This window comes from Rhamphochromis sp. 'chilingali' (assembly GCF_963969265.1).
Source record: "Rhamphochromis sp. 'chilingali' genome assembly, chromosome: 14".
In the NCBI taxonomy this organism is placed as follows: domain Eukaryota; kingdom Metazoa; phylum Chordata; class Actinopteri; order Cichliformes; family Cichlidae; genus Rhamphochromis; species Rhamphochromis sp. 'chilingali'.
The window spans coordinates 34,650,045-34,678,043 of NC_137941.1; the positions used below are offsets into that span (position 1 = coordinate 34,650,045).

General features: G+C 42.7%; 1 protein-coding gene across 2 annotated transcripts; it reads left to right on the plus strand.

Annotated features, from left to right (window-relative positions):
* The first annotated feature begins 345 nt into the window (after positions 1-345).
* On the plus strand, positions 346-27,909 carry pde9aa (phosphodiesterase 9aa). Of its 2 annotated transcripts, none has more exons than XM_080902552.1 (15): positions 346-406; positions 2,466-2,536; positions 9,558-9,642; positions 10,732-10,786; positions 11,189-11,263; positions 11,926-12,012; positions 12,162-12,266; positions 15,095-15,177; positions 17,028-17,184; positions 18,060-18,173; positions 18,525-18,629; positions 18,847-18,975; positions 26,028-26,123; positions 26,229-26,290; positions 26,374-27,909. In XM_080902552.1, exons 2-14 carry the CDS (start codon positions 2,515-2,517, stop codon positions 26,274-26,276), a joined length of 1,161 nt encoding a protein of 386 aa, XP_080758678.1. In that variant the 5' UTR covers positions 346-406; positions 2,466-2,514; the 3' UTR covers positions 26,277-26,290; positions 26,374-27,909. The 2 variants fall into 2 exon arrangements, with proteins under 2 accessions (XP_080758678.1, XP_080758677.1); XM_080902551.1 differs by having other exon boundaries at positions 365-418.
* The last annotated feature ends 90 nt before the right edge of the window (positions 27,910-27,999 follow it).

The window sequence follows — 27,999 nt, forward strand, 5'->3', positions numbered from 1 at the left end:
AACACTATGTTAGTCACCAACAGCTAAGCCAAAGGGAAGAGGACACACTTTATTTATCTGTTCTGCCCCTGCCTTTTGTTGCTTGGCCTCTGTGACTGGTTTACACAATCTCTGTGTGTTCGTGCCTGTATGACGCAAAGAGAGAGTGTGTATTTATCCTAAATATTCATGCACAGCTCTTCTCGCTGCATTTTGTATTCACAATGAAATATTCTCCCTGAGTGGACTGAAGTTGTTTACACTAAGCCCTCAGTCTGTGTGTGTGTGTGTGTGTGTGTGTGTGTGTGGGGGGGGGGGCTGGGGTGGGAGGGGGTAGTACGTAACACCGCTCCATGCCTACTCTCTCTTCAGATAAAGAGGAACTCTTTCAGAATGTACTGACGCGAACAGAAGAGCAGTTTTCAAAGTAAGCAGATAGGTGAGTGCGCATGTTTCAGTCTAAATTTACTGTAAATGGTTTCTTTACACTCTGTTCTAACACCGTCTTTTATATTCCTTCTTTCAATTAGCTTGGCTTGGGGGTTTTGTAGAGCATTGTCCAGAAAACAGAAAACCTTGTATCTCCAAAACCTGAAACAGAATGATGAAAATGTCGGTTTTATAACTGCTGTGGCTTTTCTTTCATGTTCTTCACTTTGTATTAATTCAACGAGGCTATAACCCCACCTCGAGTTAACAGCAGCTGCAACTTGTTAATGTTACTGCTAGTTATCTGTTGTTGTCGTCGTATCTCTTCATCCGTATCTGCCTCTTTGAACTTTCACTTGTTGTTCCACAGATGATTCTGCTGCTTTTACTCTCATGTCATTTTCAAGCCAATGAAACATTTACGCAGTGTTGTTAGTGCTGTAATTCTGCAGTAGAGCAGAGCTTTGGTGGTTTGTCAAAGTCTGAAGCTGAAATAAAGGATCTTCATGTCTGAAAATAAATTTGCTGTGAGCAGTGAATTTGCACCTGCTGTGTTTTAAGACGAGCAGAAGAATATTTAACATTATTTGACTTACTGTCACATTTTTAATACAATAACATGTTTATGTATCTATGTAGCATTCTGCATGTGCTTCCTTATGACAGATGAGGTATGAAGACGGGCACCTGAAAGAGTTAAAATACAGCGACAGGCCAAAAATGAATAAACAACGGATATGGATTAATGTGAACACGTTCACAAGAATATAAATACTCTTGCTCTTACTAAGACAAAAACTATGTGTAAACATAACTGTTCATTGATCATTAAGCTTCTCCATGAGCTCCCTCGCTCCTTTATGAACTGTCAAGCTGGAGCAGTCATGCCAAATCTTGAAGCACCTTAATCTTTGAAGATATACTTACTGTAGACATTAGAAGTAAATATATGGAGTAGAGCAGTGCAGGAATGTGCAGTTCGGTATCAGTATTTGGACCATGACACAATTATTTGTCCTCATGACACCACAGTGTAATTTCAGGTTGAAAGGGAGACTTTGTCTCAGTGAGGAGACTGTGTGGAGTGGAGAATAGGGGACACAAAAGCAAACAATACAAAGCATGGAAATAAGCTTAATATTAACTGAAAGCGAGCCGTTTTATTACAGGCTGGTTTTAACTGTACAAAACAAGAGCCGAAAGCAAAACTAAACACTACATTAAACTGGGTGAACTAAGGATAAACATAAGAAACCCTGAAAGTGAATATGAAAACATGAACCGTGAAGACTTGGCATAAGTACATGAAATCCTGGAAAACATGGCGTGAGCATAGCAGGATAGCAGACAATCAGTCAAGGAATAAATGCAGACTCAAGGACACACAGGATGTGATCAGGGCAAACACATGTGGAAACAGCTGGGTGGAATAAACATAATGATGCCACAGGGGAAGTAGAACTAAACACAATGAACATGGGACACCAGACCTCTTCAAAATAAAAGAGGAAAGATGAACACATGACACATGACAGTCTAAGACACACAGACTTAACATAACAAACTGACGAGGAATACGCACATTATAAATACACACAGAGGAAAAAGGGAACTGGAGATGAGACATAGACATAAGCACGCACAAACTGAACATGATGGGTGCGGAAACACACACATGATGGATGGAAAGGGACTTGAGGGAAAACATGTAAACAAGAGGAGAAGACGGGAGACAAGGACATAAACACAAGGGCCGAAGACACAAGAGGAATCTAATAGAAAATAAACTATAACTGGGCAAACTAGGCAAAATAGATGAGATAAAGATAACTGCATGAACTTAAACATAAATATCAAAATAGATTAAAAAGCAAAGCGCTGGGTCAAATGAGCCAGGATGGTGGCAGATTTTCACCTTTAATTAGTGACTTTTTTAGAAGCTGTTAATTGTTGATTTGATTTTGATTGTTTGGTTTAGAGTCCCAGATGGTAGCCTTTCCATTTTCATTAACAACTTCTCCATTTCCTATTTCCCACCTACTTCCATGTGTCTGCAGGGCATTCAAAATCAACAAGCTGAAGACTGAGGTCACCAACCGTCTCACAATGTTGGAAAAGAGAGTAGAGCGTAAGTTCGTTCCCACCACTCTACAGTCACATTTACTGTCTTCCGTCATCAGCTGTTAATCTTGGATATAAAAGACACATTTGAAAAAGGAATGCAGTGTTTGATTAGTCATCACTATCCTCGTGACTTATAGCCAACTCACCGAAAAGTCAATGATCATATATGTCACATAGAAAGTGACACATTATGTGTTTATAGCCCCATTTTGGATTTGGGAGACAAACCTCCAACAGGTTCTGCTGAAGGGTTCTTCCTGTTAAAAGGAAGTTGTTCCTTTTCACTGTGCTTGCTTAAAGGGGGTCATATGATTGTTTGGGCTTTCTCTCTATTATTGTTGGTTCTCTGTCTTATAATATAAAGTGTTTTGCAGCACTCTTGTCATTTGGTGCTATATAAATTCAATTGAATGGCCGAGGCACCCAGGATCTCTCTTCTGGACTATACCCCTCCCAGTCCACGAGACAGGCCAAACATCCAGTAACCTCATCACAGAGTAGGCAGGTAGTGGCCAGAGGTCACAGACGGCTGGAACAGACTGGTTTAACCCTCGATACATTGCAAGACTTACAAATGTTCATATTTCTGGGTAAGACAGTTTCCTGACATCCTGGTCAGGAAACTGTCTGAACTGGGATTCCCCCCTCCCACTTGCTCTTGGTTCTTTAGCAACCTTCCAAACTCAGTCCACACCTTTCCTCTGCTGAGCACTGGCTCCCCACAAAGGTGTATGTTGAGCCTATGGCTCTACAGCCTCTACACCTCTGTCTGCAGACCTGCTTACACCAGCAAGACCATAGGGAAGTTTGCAGGTGATGATGATGACTCTGCCACAGAGACGATGTAATGAATCTGTCTGCATTATGTTGAGTAGACAGTGAACACCACAATGACACAGGAGATGATCCTGGACTTCAGAAGACACAGAGCAGACCACCTTTACCTCTACATAAATGATGACCCTGTGGAGAGACTTCAGGATTTCACATTCCTGGGCACCGTGATCTCTTCCAACCTCTCCTGGACTGTAAACACCTCCTCCATAATCAGGAAGGCACAGCAGTGTCTGCAATACTTCACAGTGCACAGAAGAAATAGCATTTGTGAGAAGACCGTCTAACGCTCCACTCATCCTGCATCTCACCTGTTCAAACTGCAGCCCTCTAGGAGATGCTGCACATTCATCCAAACCAGGACCAGCTTCTTTTGACAAGCCGTCGCGGTACTGAACACACACACACACATCACCCCAGCACAAGACGAGTGCAATACTTCAGAGCAAACCTTGGACATCTGTATAGTCTGGTAGCCCAACTCCTCCAGGATCACAGAGCAAAACAGTCACCATCTACCGGAACCAAATTCCTTGTATGTGTCTGCACATATACTTGGCCAATAAACACAACTCTGATTCTGACTCTGATTCTTTCTGATTACCAGAAGGTTTGCTGTGTCTTTCAAAGTATTTTTGTTTATGTCTGCCAGCACAGCCTCAAGCAGATATCAAAACATGCCATTATCAGAAAATTTGCTGCATCTTTCCCAGCACAGTCTCAACAGCATGGAGGGAATTCCAGGAGACAGGCAGTTACTCTAGCACAGGAATGTCAAAGTCACTTTACATCACGGGCCAAGAACATGCTTTAGGTCATGGAAGATGAAGGCCCTAACACCGCTGGCTGGCACTCACACTTGACAAACTAAATCCAGTAAAACACCTCTGAGATATTAAATCAAACCATAACTGAGCCTCCACCGTGACAAAAGGCTGTAGACACTTACTATTTTGTAAGTGTACATATTTTATATTCACTTCTTAATCCCTGTTTAAGGCTCCGTCGTTTTTTTTCTCGATGTTTCCACTCCTAAAGAATGACGTCTTCTCAGTCACTCATCCACTGAGACAGGTTCTGATAAATCTATTCATGGATCCACAGGGGCGTAATTTCCAGGGGAGTTAGGGGGGTTGTGACCCCCGCAATAATCAGACCCAACCAATATAGCCCCCCCAATAAAATTATGAATTATCTTGTATAAATAGGCTGTTGGTTTTCTTTACTCATTTCAGTTATTATCAGCAAAATAGTTGCATGTTTAATCATCTGGAAATTTACCCAGATTTATTTATTTATTTATTTAGACAGAGACCTTGACTCCCCCAGTGTTCAGCACACCGTCATGGTTCTGGGTCTTCGTCCCAGAATTTTCAATTTATGTTGTGGTCTCATGATTTGGTTTCTTTTAGGATTTGAGATGATTTATGATCTATTTCTATATCTTGTACTTTGGAGTTTTAGATTGTTCCCTAGTTTTGTTTTCTGTGCTCTTCTGAAGATGATCTTAGTTTCTGTTTTTGTGTAGTCCATCTTAGTCTTGTCTCTGTGATTGTATCCCTTTCTGTCCCCATTGTTGTGTCCCTATGTCCCTGTGCTTTGGTTAGCTAGCACCCTGTCTCTGTGCTCACTGTTTAGTTCTGTCAGGTTAGTATGTTTTAGTCCTGGTGCCAGGGATTATTACTTCCTGTTTTATTTTGATAGGTCCTCTTGTGAGCTATTGTCTCCTTGTCTCATTAGTTAGACTGAGTTCAGCTGTAGTTCCCAGTTGTCTTCACTCTGCCCTCCTCTTGTGTATTGATGACCTCCATTTGCCTCTGTTCTGTCACATCCTTCTTCTTGCTGTGTGCCTTGTGTGTTCCTCCAAGTTCCATGGTTTCCATTAAAGTGTGAAAGTTTTTGGTGTCTATGTTTTGACCTTCATTATTTTGTACTCTATTTTTAACCAGATATGGACTTCTATTTATTTAGAAGCCCACATCTGGTTTGTGGAGAGCAGATTGTTGTGTTTAATGATTATGATTTGAATCACCATTATGAGACTAAACACACAGAGAAATATCAGAACCTAATTGATATGGAGCTGGAAAAGTTGCTCATGAGGCTACACTTTTTACTGAGATTTACACCTCCATTGATGGAGTTGTCATGTCATTCTCTGTTACGAGATTATTAAAGTGTTTACTGTCCCTCTAATATGCTCAGAGAAAAAAAAGAAGAATCTGAAAATGTGCCCCTCCCCAGGCAAGTCATAACACACAGAAGGCATCTGTAACTGAAAGAAAAAAAATAATTGGGCAAGAGAAACAAATCACAGTCCTACCCCTACATTTTGTAGGGGCAGAAAATGGTGACAGAGGCTAGCAGACAGCTGTGAGGAGGACTGGCCTGGAAAAAATGTTAAAAACAACATGGAAGAATGAAAGATGTGGAAGCTTACTCATTGTTCATGTGACACGCTTTGCATTTCCACCTCAGATACTGAACATGGCTTTAATACACTATTGTCCAAGCTCAAAAACAGGCTAGATTTCTCTTACTAACCAAGAAAAAACCCTGAAAACACATGAAGTAAATAAACTACAAGTAACATGACTATAGCATTTTCTATAAAGTAGTCTTTGAAATGTTGCAAAAATATGCTCGTTTCTCACAACTCTTTTGGCGAATGTTGATTAAATACTAATAAAATGTTGATGTTATTACTACACCTACAGTATGTCTATTTACTAAATAAATATTAAGCAGAAACGAGTTTAGCTTATTAATGCGACTCCACAGGACTTGCAGTTTCTCATCTCTCGTCTGTTTCTCAAGGGAATTTCTCCCAAGACAATTGAGCAAAGAAACAATTTGAAATTATTTATTTAGGCACTTTGTTACTGACAGCCTTTTGCAAAAACACATTATTAGCATTAGTTTAAGAGTGCATATTTATGCAACCAGGTTTTTATACGTTTTTCATTTTTATTTTCCCCCTAAAACAGGGGTGTCAAACTCAAATACACAGTGGGCCAAAATTCAAAACTGGAACAAAGTCGCGGGCTAACGTTAATATTTATTGAAATATATTTATTGAAATATATTTATTCCTCCAGATATAAGAATGAATCTTTTCTTATTGACTCAAACACGTTTTGCTGAAAAACTGAATATGGAACAAGCAAAGCTTAATACTAAACAATATATATATTAGCTGTATAATACCAGTAGGCCAGCTCTAATAGTAATTTGGTATGGCTTCGCGGGCCAAATGTAATTAGGCTGCGGGCCAAATTTGGCCCGCGGGCCAGAGTTTGACACCTATGCCCTAAAAGATTGTTTTGCAAAATGAACTGTTTTCTCAAATGTCATAGCAATTCTCTGGAATTCTGTGGCTAAAAACAGGTTTGACATGAACCTCTTTCTGTATGGAGATTTATCAGATCATGGTGTTGTGTCAAATTATGTAGTTAGATTTTCTGAAATTCAACTTTCTGCAATAGAGGTATAAAACTATAGAAAAGACTTCACCATTAGATTACTGTAATGCTCAGCCTCATTCATGCACATTAGCGTACAGGTAACCGAGCACCTTCAATGCATTTTGTCTGAAGTTGTGTTCCTCTACAGTTAATGATACTGTGATTAGATAAGTTGATGCCCCACTGTGTGTGTGGTCTGCTAACCCACCTTGGGAGGCAGTTAACTTTGTGAGATCATTAGAGTCTATTGAACATTGACCTGTTCAGAGTATAAAAGTGTGTGCTGTCATTTTATACTTACACAACATCCAATGTAAGGTCATGCACCAATGCCATTTCCTCTAGCAAGCTTCTACCATTTTATTAAGTGCAAGCGGGAACTTTGCACTTCTGAGGCTGCCGAATTGTTCACCGTGCTGCTAGACTTAGTTTGACCAGCTTGTCTGATGGCGTCTTGGCAGGCAATACAAAGTTATGCAATATGATCAATGAATGTTGTGATCGTCTTACTTTTCTTATTCTTTTATCTTTTATAATATAGGAGTTTATTGTTAAAGTAATTACCAGCAGGAACATTTATTCTGTCGTTGTTTAGCAATGATTGCAGTGATTCAAGCAAGGCTATAATTATAGGCTATAATCTCCCGATAACAAACGTGCATTTTGTGTTTATTTGTGCTATCTTTGATATTTACATTTGTTTGATAATCTAAACATTTAAGTGCAACAAACATACAAAATAGTAGTAAATCAGGAAATGTAGTTATCACACCTGTTTTATTAACTGTGTGTTAACACTTTATATTAAGGTACCACCATAAAGTTCCACATGACTTATTAGCATAGCATGCAAAAAACACCAAAGAAAAAAACCATAAAAGCATAACTAGAACAGGGTTCAAGATTGCGTGATCCAGTAAGCTTGTAAGCTTTTCAAAAAAAGTACATTTGAAACTTAAAAAGTAAAGTTTAAAAGTAAAGACTGTGTCTGTTTTCTGAATCCAAGATGATCAAAGTGGTAGAAACACATTTTTTCTGTTGTATTGCAAATAAAGCTAAAGTAGTTATTCAGAGCAGCTAATGAAGCTCACTAACTCTGTGATGCATGATTTCTGCACTGTGAGGGCATCTTAGTGATGTAATCATGTGTTCAGAACAAAGTGAAGGTTTTTGCCATTTTTTGATGCAACAGCAGCAGAACAACTCAGCAGGGCGGACATCAAGAGCATACCATGAATTATGGCTTTAAACACAGCTGTTCAAACCTCATTAAATCCTGACTGTGATGACCTCTCAACATCACACTTTGGCAAAACACAACTCAAGATTTCTCCATGAAAGATATGAGAGTGCATCCTCTGCAAGTGCTCTGTCTCTATTCAATTCAATTCAATTTTATTTATATAGCGCTAAATCACAACATAAGTCGCCTCAAGGCGCTTCATAGAAAAACCCAACAATCACATGACCCCCTATGAGCAAGCACTTTGGCAACAGTGGGAAGGAAAAACTCCCTTTTAACAGGAAGAAACCTCCGGCAGAACCAGGCTCAGGGAGGGGCGGGGCCATCTGCTGTGATTGGTTGGGGTGAGAGAAGGAAGACAGGATAAAGACATGCTGTGGAAGAGAGACAGAGGTTAATAACAGATATGATTCAATGCAGAGAGGTCTGTTAATACATAGTGAGTGAGAAAGGTGACTGGAAAGGAAAAACTCAATGCATCATGGGAATCCCCCGGCAGCCTACGTCTATTGCAGCATAACTAAGGGAGGATTCAGGGTCACCTGGTCCAGCCCTAACTATATGCTTTAGCAAAAAGGAAAGTTTGAAGCCTAATCTTAAAAGTAGAGATAGTGTCTGTCTCCTGAATCCAAACTGGAAGCTGGTTCCACAGAAGAGGGGCCTGAAAACTGAAGGCTCTGCCTCCCATTCTACTTTTAAATACTCTAGGAACAACAAGTAGGCCTGCAGAGAGAGAGCCAAGTGCTCTAATAGGGTGATATGGTACTACAAGGTCATTGAGATAAGATGGGGCCTGATTATTTAAGACCTTGTATGTGAGGAGCAGGATTTTGAATTCAATTCTGGATTTAACAGGAAGCCAATGAAGGGAAGCCAAAACAGGAGAAATCTGCTCTCTCTTTCTAGTCCCTCTCAGGACTCTTGCTGCAGCATTTTGGATTAGCTGAAGGCTTTTCAGCGAGGTTTTAGGACTTCCTCATAATAATGAATTACAGTAGTCCAGCCTGGAAGTAATAAATGCATGAACTAGTTTTTCAGCGTCACTCTGAGACAGGATATTTCTAACTTTAGAGACGTTGCGCAAATGGAAGAAAGCAGTCTTACATATTTGTTTAATATGTGCGTTGAAGGACATGTCCTGGTCAAAAATGACTCCAAGGTTCCTCACAGTGTTACTGGAGGCCAAGGTAATGCCATCCAGAGGAAGAATCTGGTTAGATACCATATTTCTAAGATTTTCAGGGCCGAGTACAATAACCTCAGTTTGTTATAAAGAGAGCGATACAGTTATTTCAGAAATGCTCTTCCTTTGCTCGTGCTCCCTCATATGAATAAAGGTCAGTGTAAACTATAGCATAGACTGAGCATGTTGCTGCAATCCTTCATAGCAAGAATGGTCACTGAAGTTAAGTGTTGTACACAATACCTTGCAAATGCTAACTTTACAGGTCTGGCATGGTTTTAACGAATAACTCTGTCTGCAGTGGAGGGGATGAAGGTGATGGAGATTGAGAAGTGTCGCAATGACATCAAGAAGCTCCGTGAGGAGATCGCATCCAGAAACAACAGGTAACAGCAACACAATGAATTCTCTGCTCCTTTGAGATGACACATTAGTATTAGTGTGCTAAGCCCAGTGATGGTGATAGTTAATGCACTATTGGAACAATTAAAAACAATTAATCAGTCATTATAAAATCAGTCAACTACTATTTGTAATTTGTTTGGCTAACCTTAATAGTAGTACATGTAGCAGCAACAGTTCTTCTTTTAGCTGCTTTCTTCAGAGGTCAACACAGTGGATCATTTTCCTTCTCCCTACCCGATCCCTGGCATCCTCCATGGTCACACCAATCATCTGCATGTCCTCCTTCAGGACAAACCATCCAAACTTGCCTCTTTTGCTTAATATCCAATTTGCTCAACCTGAGCTTGTCATGGTCGGCTGTGTGGCAGGCAGGAGTGGTGGACCCAAAATGCAGGATTCTTAGGAAACGAGGTTTCAACTGAAAATGCAGCTTTATTGCTGGAACAAAACATCAAGATAAAAAAAACTCACAAAAGCAAACAAAACTCTAAACTGAGATGCAGGAGGACTGGAAATCATGAACACAGAGCAAGTGAAGGTGAACAGACATTAACGACGCAACGCTGACACAAAGACACACTGGGCTTAAATACACTGAGGGAGTCATCAAGGAATTAGAGACAGAAGGGGGACAGAGCTGGGAGAAATAAGACCTAAGGAGACAGGGAGAGCAAAGCCGGAACACAGACATCAGACAGGAACAAGAACCTTCAAAGTAAAACAGGAAACAAAACACACTTTACTAAGACACGGACTAGACAGAGAGAGACAGACTTGACACTGACCAAAGCCTACTAAATAATCATCATAATCAAAACAGTATCACTGATAAATCAAATCATAAATCATAATCTAGAAAAACACCAAAGCATGAAAAACAGAAAGCTGGGTCAACATGACCCAGAACCGTGACAGAGCTGTCCCTCTGACTTAATGTCATGGAGCAGCAACACTAACAGAAATAATTAGGAGTTCATGTAAATGATGAAGGTTATGCTAATAAAATGGTCTTTTGTATTATGATTAATATTACAGACATAAACTGTTGTGATGTTTTTTTTCCTTTTCAGTAATTTTTTGGATGACAACAAGAAGCGGAGTCCTTGCATTCCCTCTGACCTCAAAGTAAGGCTTTTACTCCATTTTATGTCCGTCACACCTCCACAGTGCTCAAATCACAAATCCACAAATGGAGATGAAATTTGTCAAGACAAAATTTAATGTGTCTAATTTTCAGAGATTGGCCACCTTTATTAACACTGATCAGGATAGAGTCGCTGTCTCTTAGTTTGAATGTGTAAAGAGTATAATGAGTGTGGATCGTATTTATGATCCATGCTTACTTACTATGCACCCCAAGCCAGATAGATGTAAACAGGGTTAACTGCAAATCAGCTGCCTGCAGTGCATGCTGTCACAGCAGACCTGTGGAGGCAGTGAACCCACATCACCCACAATATGTGTCTCTCCTCTCTTCTTCTCTTTGTGACTCCTGTGTGTCCTGTTGTCCTTTGTGTGTGTGTCAAGTGCCATCTGTCTAAGGAGACAATGGAAGCTCTTACATTGCCTACGTTTGATGCTTGGCAGTGGGAGCCCAATGAGGTGAGATTAATACATTGATTATTTTATTTATCAATGACGGGTGATTAGCCAGTGAATGTGATTTTAACAGTTTTCTGACTGTTAACTAGTTAGCACTTGTTTTTGAGTCATGGCTTAAAGTAAGAAAGTAGACGGACATTATCACTTAAAGAGAAGTCCACAGAGTTATCACCACCTGACTAGAACTGTGCCTTACTTGGGATGAGCAGTTTAATAAATCTTTCTTGTTCCCATTTTGATTGTGATGTTCCCTATGTTTCCAACAATGTAACCTGCTTTACAGAAGTTTAGTCAGTTATGCTAGGACAGTAAACATCCCTGGATCAGGTCCAAAGCAGAAGATTTTATGGTAAAACTTGAGATCAAAATTCTTTCCTATGCCTGAAAACATAATAATAATAATAATAATAATAATAATAATAATAATAATAATAATAATAATAATAATAATAATATATCCAAAACATAAACAAATGCACTTCATTTAAAAAAAAAAAATAATAATAATAATAATATAAATGACTATATAATTATACATAATTATATATTTATACTTAGTTTTATGTTAAAATTGTTAAAGGACAGTAACATCTGTTGAATTTTAAGAATAAGCCAAAAATAACATCCTATACTCTGCACTAACAAACTCCTTTGCTGTCCAGATGCTGAGCTGTCTGGAACATATGTACCATGACCTGGGCTTGGTCAGAGACTTTAATATAAATCCCATCACACTGAAAAGATGGCTGGTGAGACCTTGACCCCGTACAGTTGGCTCTACCTTTTTTCTATAAAATAAACCTTACCTGAACAGAAAATAAAGAAATAATTTCCAAAAGCTAATATTTATGTTTAGGGAATTTCTGTGATGAAACTGCTGCTTTCTCTCTCACTGTAGCTGTGTATCCATGACAACTACAGGAATAACCCCTACCACAACTTCCGCCACTGTTTCTGTGTCACCCAGATGATGTACAGCATGATCTGCCTCTGCAGCCTTCAGGTAATGTGATTCTCAGAGACTTTACCACGAGTTTTCTTCTGCTGTACCCGTCATGGCCCTTGGGTCGTTGACCCAGGATTTAGAGTTTGGGGATATTTAGGGGTTCTCTGATTTTGTTTATATTTGTTTTATAGCTTTGTATTCTGAAATCTCGACATGTTGTCTTTTTGTTATGGTATTATGGTTATATTGCAGTTATCTAATTCAGTTAAGTTCAGTTGCATTTTATTTTTATAGCGCCAAATCGCAGCAACAGTTGCCCCAACAATCATATGAGCCCCTATGAGTAAGTGCTTTGGTGACGGGGGAAGGAAAAACTTCCTTTTAACAGGAAGAAACCTCTGGCAGAACCAGGCTCAGGGAGGCTGTGGAAGCCAGAGATTAATAATTATTAATTAAACACAGAGTGGTCTATAAATAGACCCAGCAGCTTAGACCTACTGCAGTGTAACTATATATAAAAACACCCAGCACGCCCCTGCGGGCGGTTTATCCTTCAAGCTCGGGTCCTCTACCAGAGGCCTGGGAGCTTGAGGGTCCTGCGCAGTATCTTAGCTGTTCCCAGGACTGCGCTCTTCTGGACAGAGATCTCCGATGTTGTTCCCGGGATCTGCTGGAGCCACTCGCCTAGCTTGGGAGTCACCGCACCTAGTGCTCCGATTACCACGGGGACCACCGTTACCTTCACCCTCCACATCCTCTCGAGCTCTTCTCTGAGCCCTTGGTATTTCTCCAGCTTCTCGTGTTCCTTCTTCCTGATATTGCTGTCATTCGGAACCGCTACATCGATCACTACGGCCATCTTCTTCTGTTTGTCTACCACCACTATGTCCGGTTGGTTAGCCACCACCATTTTGTCCGTCTGTATCTGGAAGTCCCACAGGATCTTAGCTCGGTCATTCTCCACCACCCTTGGGGGCATCTCCCATTTTGACCTCGGGACTTCCAGGTTATACTCGGCACAGATGTTCCTGTACACTATGCCGGCCACTTGGTTATGGCGTTCCATGTATGCCTTGCCTGCTAGCATCTTGCACCCTGCTGTTATGTGCTGGATTGTCTCTGGGGCATCTTTACACAGCCTGCACCTGGGGTCTTGCCTGGTGTGATAGACCCCAGCCTCTATGGATCTTGTACTCAGAGCTTGTTCCTGTGCTGCCATGATTAGTGCCTCTGTGCTGTCTTTCAGTCCAGCTTTGTCCAGCCACTGGTAGGATTTCTGGATATCAGCCACCTCCTCTATCTGCCGGTGGTACATACCGTGCAGGGGCCTGTCCTTCCATGATGGTTCCTCGTCTCCCTCCTCTTTCTTGGGTTTCTGCTGCCTGAGGTATTCACTGAGCACTCGGTCAGTTGGGGCCATCTTCCCAATGTATTCTTGGATGTTCGTTGTCTCATCCTGGACTGTGGTGCTGACACTCACCAGTCCCCGGCCCCCTTCCTTCCGCTTAGCGTACAGCCTCAGGGTGCTGGACTTGGGGTGAAACCCTCCATGCATGGTCAGGAGCTTTCTTGTCTTCATGTCAGTGGCTTCTATCTCCTCCTTTGGCCAGCTTATTACCCCAGCAGGGTACCTGATCACGGGCAGGGCGTATGTGTTGATGGCCCGGATCTTGTTCTTACCATTCAGCTGACTCCTCAGGACTTGCCTGACCCTCTGCAGGTACTTGGTGGTTGCAGCCTTTCTAGCGGCCTCTTCATGGTTCCCATTTGCCTGCGGGATCCCCAGGTACTTGTAACTGTCCTCTATGTCTGCAATGTTGCCTTCTGGTAGTTCAATCCCCTCAGTTCTGACTACCTTCCCTCTCTTTGTTACCATCCGACTACACTTCTCCAGTCCGAACGACATTCCAATGTCATTGCTGTATAGCCTGGTAGTGTGGATCAGTGAATCGATGTCTCGTTCAGTCTTGGCATACAGCTTGATGTCATCCATGTACAGGAGGTGGCTGACAACTGCTCCGTTCCGTAGTCGGTATCCGTAGCCAGTCTTGTTAATGATCTCACTGAGGGGGTTCAGGCCTATGCAGAACAGCAGTGGGGACAGAGCATCTCCTTGGTAGATCCCGCACTTGATGGTGACTTGTGCTATGGGCTTGAAGTTGGCCTCTAGTGTTGTACGCCACATCCCCATTGAGTTCCTGATGAAGGCTCTTAGGGTCCCATTGATCTTGTACAATTCTAGGCATTCCAGTATCCAGCTGTGGGGCATTGAGTCATTGGCCTTCTTGTAATCAATCCAGGCAGTGCACAGGTTGGTCAGTCTGGTCTTGCAGTCTCGGCTGACTGTTCTGTCTACCAGTAGCTGGTGTTTTGCACCTCTGGTATTCTTGCCAATTCCTTTCTGTGTCCCGCTCATGTATTGACCCATGTGCCTGTTCATCTTAGCCGATATGATGCCTGACAGGAGCTTCCATGTAGTACTGAGGCAGGTTATTGGTCGGTAGTTGGAGGGGACCGGTCCCTTCTTGGGGTCCTTGGGGATCAGGACCGTCCGGCCTTCAGTTAGCCATTCCGGGTGTCTTTCGTTAACTAGTAGCTGGTTCATTTGTGCTGCCAGACGCTCGTGGAGTGCAGTCAGCTTCTTCATATATATATATATATATATATATATATATATATATATATATATATATATATATATATATATATATATATATATATATATATATATATATATATATATATATATATGTGTGTGTGTCAGCCCTCCCTTGCCCTTAAGAATTTTATTTTTGGATTATGTACACCTTTTTCCCCAGTAATAAAGCTTTTTGGTGTTTTACTTTTTTTTAAAAAATAAAACCAATGTTTATATTATGTTTTAGGAGAAGTTTACTCAGATGGAGATTCTGGCTCTCATGACAGCTGCTGTGTGTCATGACCTCGATCATCCTGGATTCAACAACATGTAAGAAAAGACACAGAAATGCAGCAATAGATGGTGCTTCTCTGTGTCATCTGTCTTCTTTTTTGCCCGTTCTATTCTTGATCACATGGAGCAAATACATGCAGACACTGGAGTCATGCCGGTTACACAAACAACAGATCAATTCAATAGGACAAACAGAGGTGCAGTATTAAACTGAGAGGATAAGTCAAAGGGATAGAAATATTAAAAAAAAAAAAAAAACTACATCAAAATAGCACAAATAATTGTAGTAACAGGATAGAGGATGAAAAAAAGAATAACAGGTATGTGTACAAACAATTTGTAAAAGACAAGTCTACACACTGATAGAGAGCTGAGAAGGGAATGAGACATCCCATATGGAAAAGAAATAGTAAAAACATATATGATTAACTCATGAAAGTGGCCACTTTCTCATTACTTTCATATATTTTTTTGTAAGTATCCAAAACATACAAGTTTCATTATATAATTTTTCAAGGGATCTTATATGTGTTTTCACTCTTGTATGCTTTTCATACAAGTTTCATACAAGACAGATAAAAACTTTATAAGATTTATATATATCTTTTTCATATGGGATAGGCTGTGTCCCAATTCAGGGTCTGCACGCTTGAAGTACGCGCACTACGTGTACTACGTACGGTGCGTACTATAAGTACGCACCTTAGGGTCCTAAGGCTAGACCCCCTATGCTAAGCAAGCCTACCGCAGACATGAGCGAGACAGATAAATATGAAGGCATGCCGGCTCGGACGTCGCCCGGATCAACAAGGTCCGCATCAGGTGTTGAGGAACCAGGGCACCCTGACGAAAAGTGGGCTACTGGAACAAGAAGGCATCGGTGGGCAAGAGACGAAAACAGGGCGTTGTTGGAATGCAACTACGCAAGTAACCCCGGCGGAAGGGGCTACATGAATAGGATGCGGGACCTATGGATTCTTCGATACCCAACATCCACAATGACGGCGAAACAACCAAGGGCTCAGAGAAGAGCTCGAGAGGATGTGGAGGGTGAAGGTAACGGTGGTCCCCGTGGTAATCGGAGCACTAGGTGCGGTGACTCCCAAGCTAGGCGAGTGGCTCCAGCAGATCCCGGGAACAACATCGGAGATCTCTGTCCAGAAGAGCGCAGTCCTGGGAACAGCTAAGATACTGCAGGACCCTCAAGCTCCCAGGCCTCTGGTAGAGGACCCGAGTTTGAAAGATAAAACCGCCCGCAGGGGCGTGCTGGGTGTTTTCTTTTTTTTTTTTTTATATAAATATGTGTGTGTGTGTGTGTGTGTGTGTGTACAGTTAATGCTGAAAGTACAGACATCACTAATGTCACATAACTTTGCCGACATGTGGCCAACAGCAATGTTTTAATGTTCTTCGTTATTAAACATTCGCACATAAATAAGTGACATCATATTCAGTACTTACTTTTGACAGTTCACTCTTCAGCCGCTCCCGTCTGCCGTATTTTGCGGCAAAATTATCCACACCCACCGCCGCGCTATGAATTGTGGGATATATGGGACCACGAAGCGTGCACCGGACCACGCTTGATATTTGGGGAAATCGACGGCGCATTTGGAGTATGCATTTGAAGTACACTTCGAATTGGGACAGCCGTCGTCGCGTGGCGGTGACGTAATCACACTTAAAATGCGTACTTCAAGCGTGCAGACCCTGAATTGGGACACAGCCATAGAACATGAGACAATTACCTTTCAAACTAAAACAGGAAGTTCTTTGTGTTTTCAATTTTCTATTAACTCAGTCTTCAGTCTCTCTCCTCCTGTCACGTTTGTCCCTGTGCCTCTCACTCCTCTTATTGATCCTCTTTGTCATAATTCCCTCCGCAGGTATCAGATCAACGCTAGAACGGAGATGGCCCTTCGCTACAATGATATTTCTCCTCTGGAGAACCACCACTGTGCTGTGGCCTTCCAGATTTTCTCCCAGCCTGATTGCAACATATTCTTCAACTTTGACCCTGAGGCCTTTAAACAGATACGACAGGTACTTATGTGCAGCTGCAGAAACAGAAGTATTGTTTGGGTTAATACATGCACTACAATGGCAAAAATAATTATATTATTATTTGATGAGACCCTGCACAAAATATTTAACAGGTGCTTCAGGACTCTTTCTGCTTGGGACAGTGATGTACAAGGCCTTCATCTTTGTTCGATCTGGGTTTTATCCCTGCTTCTCTGACCTCATGTCTCTTGAGTCTCTGAAAGTCAAGATAACCTGATATTCTTTCCACTCAACCTTTCAGTGAGAGGGGTAGTTGTAGTTCTCTAGATCTAGATTCCCAGCCACCTGCTAAGGTACTTGTTGATCTTTTACTTCATTCCTTTCAGTACAGTAAATGGGACAGCATGCACTGTCATGGGCTACATTAACCTGGGGAACAGGCCATGTTGGCCTTAAACTCCCATGTAATCCACATCTATCAGTGTTCTTCAGCCATCCTTCTACTTGCTTCTCAGTGCTATGGACATTGTGGCTGTCCCTAGTGGCTGGGGTGACTGTAGCTCAGGGGGTAGTGCGGGTTACTGTATGTGCTAATAAGAAGGGCGGTGGTTTAAATCCTGGCTGCTCCAGTCTGCATGCTAAATATTCTTGAGCAAAATAGTAACCCCAAGTTGTCCTCTGATGCATCTATGAATATGTGTGAATGTTAGATTGTGGTAATATGACATTTACAATTTGCATTTTGTTTTAATTCACATTTTACATCCAACTGTTTCAAAATTAGATTTAAATGACTAATTAAGACTATTTCACACCATGCTCTTTATCTTAAACTACATCTACAGAAAATAGCATAAGACACTGAGTTCTCCGTGTCTATACTGATGATTTATTTCCTTTGTCTTGTTTATCAGGAAACTATCACATTGATCCTGGCCACAGACATGGCACGCCACAGTGAGATCCTAAAAACCTTCAAGCAGAAAGTTGACAACTTTGACTACACAAATAAGGAGCATGTTGCCTGCGTAAGGACACATTTATAAATAAATCTTGGTGCTGTCACCTACAGTTAGGATCAGCTAATCTCAACCAACAAATACATGAATTATAACACATGAATTAAAGATTAATGTGGAAAACTCAGTAACTGGACAGTTAGTAAATAAAGTATCAGTCTTGCAAGGACAGACAGTAAAATGAAAATAATGTGATTGGTAACTCCTGCTTCACTTTGCTGAGCAAACTGGAAGAGAGAGAGAAGATTAGTTCGTTCCCCAGCCTGTCCAATGGAAAAGATTACTGAAAAATATGCAAATGTACTTAGCTACATCAGCATTCATGGTAGCCTTGACCCTCTGACCCTGTGTTGTTTGCAGCTGAAGATGGTACTTATCAAATGTTGTGACATCTCCAATGAAGTGCGGCCCATGGAGGTGGCTGAGCCTTGGGTCGATTGCCTGCTGGAGGAGTACTTCATGCAGGTAGGTATAGCAGTCAAGGAGCATTTGAATACAAGCAGGCAGCATTCCAAAGTCTGTTTCATTTGTACACAGAAAGTTCTGGTTAGCTGTGATGCTACACAAGGTTAATAAATAACAATGAGACACCTGCAGTCACTTGAAGTCTAGCCTCATTTACTTTAGTAGGAGGACAAAAAAAGTGAGCTGCTTATGGAAAATATGTGTTTGTGCTGCTCAGAGTGACAGGGAGAAGGCTGAGGGACTTCCTGTGGCTCCGTTCATGGACAGAGAAAAGGTCACCAAGTCAACAGCCCAGACTGGCTTCATCAAATTCGTCCTCCTCCCCATGTTTGAGACTGTGATGAAGGTGAGTGGACGGTGACAGTCAAGGACAGACAAAATAAGAGAGGTGTAAGATAGGAGTGGGTCCTTGCTCTCCTTTATAATTCTTCAAATTGGGTAAAGGGTTCAAACTGAAAGGAAACTAGCTGCTGCTTTAGGCTAACTGCTTTCCTATTACACCTGAAGCGAGACGGCTATCTACTTTGAATTCCTGAATTTTCAGTATTACCCTGCTAATTTTAAGAATGTAGCAAACAGAGATACAACAAATATATGTGAAGGTCTACCGTGTTTATTCCTCTGCATATTATTAGAGCTTTTTTATAATTTCATGTTTTGCATTACAATACCACAGAGACACAACAACTGACATATTTAAACTGTACAGTCTGAGGCAGAAATATTTCAGTAGCTAACACATTTATTCAAACTGCATGTCACTGCTGTTGTACATTAAAATCATTTGTGGAAATAGTGTCCTGGACTTTTACAAACAATTCTACAAGTTTAGCAGGTTCATTTGAGAGTGATGATGATAGACCTGAAAAGACTCAGCTTAATGATTCCTCTGCAGAAATGAAGCTCTTGTTCCTGCTGGAAAATGTTAACTGCTAAAAGGAAGATGTTTCAGATGAATCGAAGCAATATGTCCCAGGGGTGTTCTGTTGGATTTTGGTCAGGGGTCCAGTCAATGGTATCAAATCTTTGATCTTTACTGGCCTACCACCAAACCAGTCATGCAGACCGTGTCACCACTGTCACATATGCCCGGGTGAACCTGCCAGTGGCTGACCTGCCAATTCTGGTATTCTATGGCAAAGTGCTGCGCAGTGAGCGCGGAGCCCAGTAGAGGATATCGGACCTTACCTTATGAATTCTGTTTGTGATCGTTTGGTCAGAGACATTCACAGCACTGGCAACGCTAAGCCTGTTCTTCCTTCCACAAGCAAATCCTGTTTAGGCACTAGGGACCTTGTGTTGCCCTGCCCAGCTTTCAGAGAGTAACTACCTGTGCCCTCAATTATTATTATTATTACAGTGGGGCAAAAAAGTATTTAGTCAGCCACCGATTGTGCAAGTTCCCCCACTTAAAATGATGACAGAGGTCAGTAATTTGCACCAGAGGTACACTTCAACTGTGAGAGACAGAATGTGAAAAAAAAATCCATGAATCCACATGGTAGGATTTGTAAAGAATTTATTGGTAAATCAGGGTGGAAAATAAGTATTTGGTCACCTCAAACAAGGAAAATCTCTGGCTCTCACAGACCTGTAACGTCTTCTGTAAGAAGCTTTTCTGTCCCCCACTCGTTACCTGTATGAATGGCACCTGTTTGAACTCATCATCTGTATAAAAGACACCTGTCCACAGCCTCAAACAGTCAGACTCCAAACTCCGCCATGGCCAAGACCAAAGAGCTTTCGAAGGACACCAGGAAAAGTATTGTAGACCTGCACCAGACTGGGAAGAGTGAATCTACAATAGGCAAGCAGCTTGGTGTGAAAAACTGTGGGAGCAATCATCAGAAAATGGAAGACATACAAGACCACTGATAATCTCCCTCGATCTGGGGCTCCACGCAAGATCTCATCCCGTGGGGTCAAAATGATCATGAGAACGGTGAGCAAAGATCCCAGAACCACACGGGGGGACCTGGTGAATGACCTGCAGAGAGCTGGGACCAAAGTAACAAAGGTCACCATCAGTAACACACTACAACGGCAGGGAATCAAATCCCGCAGTGCCAGACGTGTTCCGCTGCTGAAGCCAGTGCATGTCCAGGCCCGTCTGAAGTTTGCCAGAGAGCACATGGATGATACAGCAGAGGATTGGGAGAATGTCATGTGGTCAGATGAAACCAAAGTAGAACTTTTTGGTATAAACTCAACTTGTCGTGTTTGGAGGAAGAAGAATACTGAGTTGCATCCCAAGAACACCATACCTACTGTGAAACATGGGGGTGGAAACATCATGCTATGGGGCTGTTTTTCTGCCAAGGGGACAGGACGACTGATCCGTGTTAAGGACAGAATGAATGGGGCCATGTATCGTGAGATTTTGAGCCAAAACCTCCTTCCATCAGTGAGAACTTTGAAGATGAAACGAGGCTGGGTCTTCCAACATGACAATGATCCAAAACACACCGCCCGGGCAACAAAGGAGTGGCTCCGTAAGAAGCATTTGAAAGTCCTGGAGTGGCCTAGCCAGTCTCCAGACCTCAACCCCATAGAAAATCTGTGGCGGGAGTTGAAAGTCCGTGTTGCTCGGCGACAGCCCCGAATCATCACTGCTCTCGAGAAGATCTGCATGGAGGAATGGGCCAAAATACCAGCTACTGTGTGTGCAAACCTGGTAAAGACCTATAGTAAACGTTTGACCTCTGCTATTGCCAACAAAGGTTATGTTACAAAGTATTGAGTTGTATTTTTGTTATTGACCAAATACTTATTTTCCACCCTGATTTACGAATAAATTCTTTATAAATTCTTTACAAATCCTACCATGTGGATTCATGGATTTTTTTTTTCACATTCTGTCTCTCACAGTTGAAGTGTACCTCTGGTGCAAATTACTGACCTCTGTCATCATTTTAAGTGGGGGAACTTGCACAATCGGTGGCTGACTAAATACTTTTTTGCCCCACTGTATATGAAATCCAACAGGAGTTGGACTACCTCCTGTCCAGCTTTGTGGAGTCTTTTATAAACTGTTTACGATCAGTCTGGAGAGGGTCCCAGTGCTGTGGAAGCTGTTATTGCTTGTTCCTGTACCAAAGATGCCACGCAGCAGGTTTACAGATCTGTGGCGTTAATTTAAGACATCATGCAGACCCTGGATAGGCTGATCCTCGATCAGCTCTGACCTATGGTCAGGCCACATCTGCTTACCAACCCCACCTCGGAGTTCAGAACTCCATTACTTGCTCAATCATGTCTATGCCACTTGGAACAGCAGGTGAGCACTGTGAAGGTCATTTTTTCTTTTGTACTTTTCCAGTGCATTCAACATCATCAGACCAGTCCTCCTGAGTGATAAACTAACAGCCATGCCTGTCTCATGCGCTGGATTATAGATTACCTGGCAGAAAGACCACACTATGTGTCTGACAAGTTGATCAACAACACCGGGGCACCACAAGGGGCCGTCCTCCCCCGTTACCCTATCCCCTGTTCACCCTCTACACCAGGGGTGTCGAACTCCAGGCCTCGAGGGCCGGTGTCCTGCAGGTTTTAGATCTCACCCTGGGTCAGCACACCTGAATCAAATGATTAGTTCATTATCAGGCCTCTGGAGAACTTCAAGACACTTGAGGAGGTAGTTTAGCCATTTAAATCAGCCGTGTTGGATCAAGGACACATCTAAAACCTGCAGGACACCGGCCCTCGAGGACTGGCGTTCAAGACCCCTGCTCTACACCTTGGACTTCAGCCACTGTACAGAGACCTGCCATCTACAAAGATTTTCTGATGTGGTGGATAAATTCACCACGTTTGGTGAGATGATGCACCAACCTGTGGTGGACTCCTTTGTCATGTGGAGTGAGTGGAATCACTTGCAGTAACAAAGAACAAGGAAATGACTGTGGACTTTAGGAGGATCAGGAAACCAGTGACCCATATTTCAGTTCAGCGGGTCAACACGGTGTGACAGACGTTCCTGCGGTGGAGTGGGTGCTGGGGGCTGCTGCTTTTGGGGGAGGCACAGATGGGGGCTCTGAGCCTAGCGCTAGTCAGGGGAGCTTTGCAGATACCTCCAGGGATGTCTTGGACTGGGCAGGCCTCTCACCAGAAGAACATTGCCAGTGGTTCAGGAGAAGCCAGATGGCAGTGGAAGATTGGCCTTTGGGATGGGGCTACACGACAGCGGAGGCCACACGACTCAGGGGCAAGGTGGCTACGACCTGAGCGACCAAGAGAGAAGCGCAGGTGTTAGGGCAGGTGGTCCTTGAGCAGTTCGTGGAAGGGCTCCCCTGGGAGACAGCACGGTGGCTTTGCTGCCACCAGCCGGAAGAGGAGGACCACCTGGCCATGCAGCCAGAGGAGGCAGAGGGTCACTGGAACTGGTCTCGTCCCACTGGCCGGCTGGCTCCCCAGCCCTGCCCTGGCAGAACCGCCACTGCAGCTACAGCCCACTAACCCCTTTCTCCCCGATCTGCCTCCCCAGGACCTGGCAGCGACAAACACCACGCAGGGCGGCACCGATGCCAAGGCAGGGGTGTTGGGGTTATGGGCGGCAGGGACACCTGTGGTGGGAGTGTGCCCACTGATAGACATGGAGCAGGTGTTCAGCGTCGCAGGGGCTCCAACACCCTCCTCCGGTCCAGGAGGGCCACACAGTGTTCCGGTAAGGTGCCCAGGGGATATATGCCAAGCTTTGGTGGAAATGGGCTTCACAGGCATTGTTGGACGCAGAGTGGGTGGAGGTCAGGTGTGTGCATGGAGACATTCACAAATATCCCCTGGTGGCGCTGGCTGCAGATAAAGTTTCAGGGCAAAACACATAGAGTAAAGGCTTCAGTTCTGGGGACAGATTGGCCGGGGTTTAAGAATCTATTGGGTCAGTGTGTGGGGATGCATCTACAACCTGTCTCGCACACTAAAAGAACTGTACAAATTAACTGGCATTAAATCTGTTCGGACCAGTGTCTACCACCCTAGATCGACGGTTTAGTGGAGCGACTGAATAGGACTTTAAGGTCCATGATTCGTAAGTTCATTCACAAGAATGAACACAACTGGGATCACTGGATAGAGCCTCTGTTGTTTTCAGTGCGAGAGGTTCACCAGGCATCCATGGGATTTTCTCCCTTTGAGTTACTGTTCGGCAGGAAGCCAGCAGATCCAAGCCCAGCTAAGAATGAAATTCAATTTTGGACCTGAGAGCAAAGCTGCACACTTTGGGGAGGTTATCATGAGAAAAGGTGTGGATATGAACCGAGTCTCACAGGCGGTTTGATACATCAGCATTTATGGTAGCCTCGACCCTCTGACCCTGTGTTGTGTGCAGCTGAAGATGGTACTTATCAAATGTTGTGACATCTCCAATGAAGTGAGGGCCATGGAGGTGGCTGAGCCTTGGGTCGATTGCCTGCTGGCAATAATACAAAGAAAACTGAGAAAACCCTAACAATGATATGATCTCCTGTGAGCAAGTGAATTGGCAACATCATGGCAAGATTCGTCCAGATGCTTGGCTACAAGATGAACAGCCACAAGAAGCAGTATCCTCCATGGAGAAGGAGACTAGAGGCCACACAGAGGGAATGCTGGAGATGGAGATAGAGCAATATTGGAAGAGCACAAGGAAGGAGGCCAGACTTAAAGCCAATTGCACAAGTTGCCATCAAGTGTGGGATTTACCAAAAGAGATGCTTTTTCCCCACTTCTGTTCTGCATAAGTCTGAATCCACTCATTCAAATAGAATGGCTACAGATACCAACTACAGAATGGGATCTGTAGTTGGTATCTGGGATCCTCTTTATATATATAAAAGAGATGGCCGCAACCACCAAATACCTGCAGAGGGTCAGCCAAGTCCTGAAGAGCAGCTGAATGGGAAAAACAAGATCTGGGCAATCAACACCTATGCCCTGCCGGTGATTAGATACCCTGCTGGGATATATACCCTGCTGGGATATATACCCAGCTGGCCAAAGAAGGAGATAGACGGCAATGTATGCTAAGCGAAAGGAAGGAGGCCAACCACCGATGAAACAACGAACATCCATAAGTACATCGGGAAGATGGAAACAACTGACATGTGCTTAGTGAATACCTCAAGCAGCAGAAACCCAAGAAAGAGGAGGAACAAGGAGAGGAACCATCATGGAAGGACAGTATGACCACTGACAGAAGCGACTGACATTGAGAGATCTTACCAAAGATGGACTGAAAGACAGCACAGATAGCACGGGCACTAACCGCGGCAGCACAGGAACAAACTCTGAGCACAAGATTGTGTCTAAAATTTTGAAGTGACCTAACATGAAAAATGTGGACTAAATGAAGCGCTGTGAATACTTCCCAGGTGTTCTGTATGTGCTGTATATTCTTCCTCAGATGTTACACTAAATTTCTTAGATAAAGTGAGTGTTTTCTGACCAAGCGTCTTGTTCAAACAACAAACAACATTTCCCTCAGATACGATAATGTCTTTTATTTAAACTGATGTTTGGTCTCTGAATTGTAAGTGGAGACCCAACTCCAATAACACTAATCAGAGAAGTGTTTTGATGCATGCTAAATCATCCCAAAACATTGATTCTGTTCATCTAGAATCAACGTTTTCAGTGGGAGAAACATTTCATCACTCATCCAAGTGACTTCTTAAGTCAAAGTTAGTTAAAGTTGGAAACTAGAACCACTGGTGAGGTCAGTTTCTTGATCATAAATATGCAAATTGTCATGACCACTGATCAGTGACCATTGATCAATAACAAACACATTTTCCCTAAACACGGTGTCTCTGTGGCTTTCAAACGCCAAATCACACTGCGCCAGAATCGAGGAATTGTTCACCAGTGGTGCTAGTTTCAGTCATCATGTAAATGTATCCTTTATACCCTTTATAGTCAGAGAAGTTAACACTTGCTCTCTGTGTAAGTGTGCAAGAATGGGAGAACAGGAAGTGGTGCAGAGGTCCAGTAGCAGATGGCCTTAAAGGGAGATTAGCCAAAATAGATTTTTTTTTGGTGATGGTGCAGAACTTTTTGATCACCTATAAGAATGAGTATATAAAGCAGTTTAAACTAGTTCCACCTCAAGCACCTGTTACCGTAAATGTGTGCTTTAGCAGTGACACATCAGCAATAATGATAAAATGGAGGATAATGCATAAACTGTCAAAGCAATAATTATAAATTCCAACCAGGAAGTTCCTGCTAAAATTCCAAAGTGTTACATTTTACAAGTGTAAACCTGTCTGTGCTAAGGATCTAAATGGACTGCTTATTGTTATACACTGTTACACTGTCTCTTGACTTCACACATTTTGACTCTTAGAGTTACATAAACACAAAATAATGAGGCGTTTGCAGCTTTAATACTGACTGCATGTGTGTGTGTGCATCTGTTAGCTGTTCCCACAGATTGAGGAGGTGATGGTAAAGCCACTCAGAGAGTCAAGAGACCGGTACGAAGAGCTCAAACAGACTGATGATGCCGTGAACGAGGTTGGATGATTTTTACAAGTGTGTGTGTTTTTAAATGCGGCTGCATTTAATTTATCCGATTGGTCCTGAGTGTACTTTGTAACTGAGAAAGTGTGTTTCCTTCAGGTGCAGAAAAAGAAAAGTGAGAATTTAACAATGGATGGTGAGAAGTGAAAAGTTCTGAAAAGGTAGGAACCAAACACAAGTGTTTGCTGCAATGTTTCAGTCAGACTATGCATGAACCGCTTTCTTTGTGATCCGTGTGTTTCAGGACCAGTGAGCACAGAGCACAAGTACAGTGGAATAATGAGATGTGTTGTTCCACTGGGAGCTGTAAGACCTTCCATCACCCTGTCCACTCCTCACATGGAGCAGCATGAAGGGTGTTGTCGTTTCCAGTGTGCCACAGGAAGATGATGGCCGATGTTTAAGAGCAGCTTCTTAAGCTGCTACAGGACTTGAGGACCAGAGGGACTCTGAATTGAGTGGTTTTAGCTGAATGCTAGCATTCGAATACCACAGACTACTTCAGTGAACAATATTTAGATATAATTTGTGTATTGTGTTTGTTTTTACATATTTTTATTGGCTTTTGTTATTTTATACAAAAATTAAAAGTATAATCTTAATAGCAAAGTTCTGTCTAGACTGTTTCTTTTATTTTCACACAAAATAGCCAATTATTCGTCATGGAAAGGCAGCAAAAGAGAAGAGGAAAAAAGGAGGTCAAAGATAGACAAGGACAAAATACAAGAGAGGGAGAAGCCAAAAGTTAACGAAATGCAGTGAAATGAAATGCTTCCTAATTCTTCTTGTGATTGCTCCCTCTCACTGGATCATCTGCATCCATCTTACCCTATCCTCCTCTGTCACACCCTCTGCATATCCTCCTTAACTTCATGGGTCATTGTGGCGCCAGTGTGTATGGCATGCCATCTGCTGCATCTTTTGCTCTCCACTTTGTTTTTGTTGTTGTGTGTCAAGCAAAATGTCAAGTGTCTACCGATGTATGATCACCAGACAGTTCTAAAGCTTTTTTCTACCAACCTCCGTGCTCACCTCACTGGAAGCGGCACAGACGTCAGGGTAAGTGAGGTGGGCGGTTAGCTAAAACGCCTGTTTGGCCTGCTGTCCCAAACTTTTCCTGGCCCAAAAGGAATCGGCTCCTCACCTCTTTGCTTTGTTGCGCTCGTTGGATCAGGTCTATCACATCGATCATATCTTGTGTTGTACAATGTGTGGTACAACACAAGTCTGTGGGGGGTGTGATGAAGCCCTGGGAATGTGACGAATCTTTCTGACCAACTGTGAAGTACTGACATCAGCTCATTTGATTTACAGCAGCCCTGCTGTGATAATACATGTGGGCTACGTACCAGTGGATATGTAAACGTAATGATGTATCAATAGCAGAATACCCATATGAGGTCCCGTATAATCTAAATATATACACACACACACATAACTAACCATCCACTCTGAGTTGATTTAAGTCTTATGTACATGTACATGAAGTACATGGACACACTGCACAGGTGGTTTCATGTCTGCGCAGCTGCTTTATACGTGTGCTGTGGGGAGTGGGCAGGCTAGGCAGAGTGTCTTAAAGAAGTATCTACACATCCAACCAATGGGGATCATTCCCTGTACATATGGAATATGTAACGGAGTGGAGAGAGAGTCTCGATGTGATAGAGAATAAATTATTTGACCAAAAAAACCCCAAAACACACACAGCACAAGAGCAAAAAGCATCTCAGCAGCTGTCTGCACTGTGGTGCACAGGTAATGATGTGAGCTTCTTTTCTCGCCGCCTGACCTGGGAAAGGAGGTGTTGCAGTAACTCAAACTCCAGGCCTCAACCCTACAGTGTCAGGACAGCTATGCATAAACCATG

Excerpts from the sequence above, each read along its gene's own strand:
- pde9aa (XM_080902552.1), top strand. The coding sequence starts at position 2,515 with ATGTTGGAAAAGAGAGTAGAGC. Across the intron at positions 12,267-15,094 it reads TCTGCCTCTGCAGCCTTCAG|GAGAAGTTTACTCAGATGGA; the intron begins GTAATGTGATTC and ends ATTATGTTTTAG. Across the intron at positions 26,124-26,228 it reads CTGATGATGCCGTGAACGAG|GTGCAGAAAAAGAAAAGTGA; the intron begins GTTGGATGATTT and ends TGTTTCCTTCAG.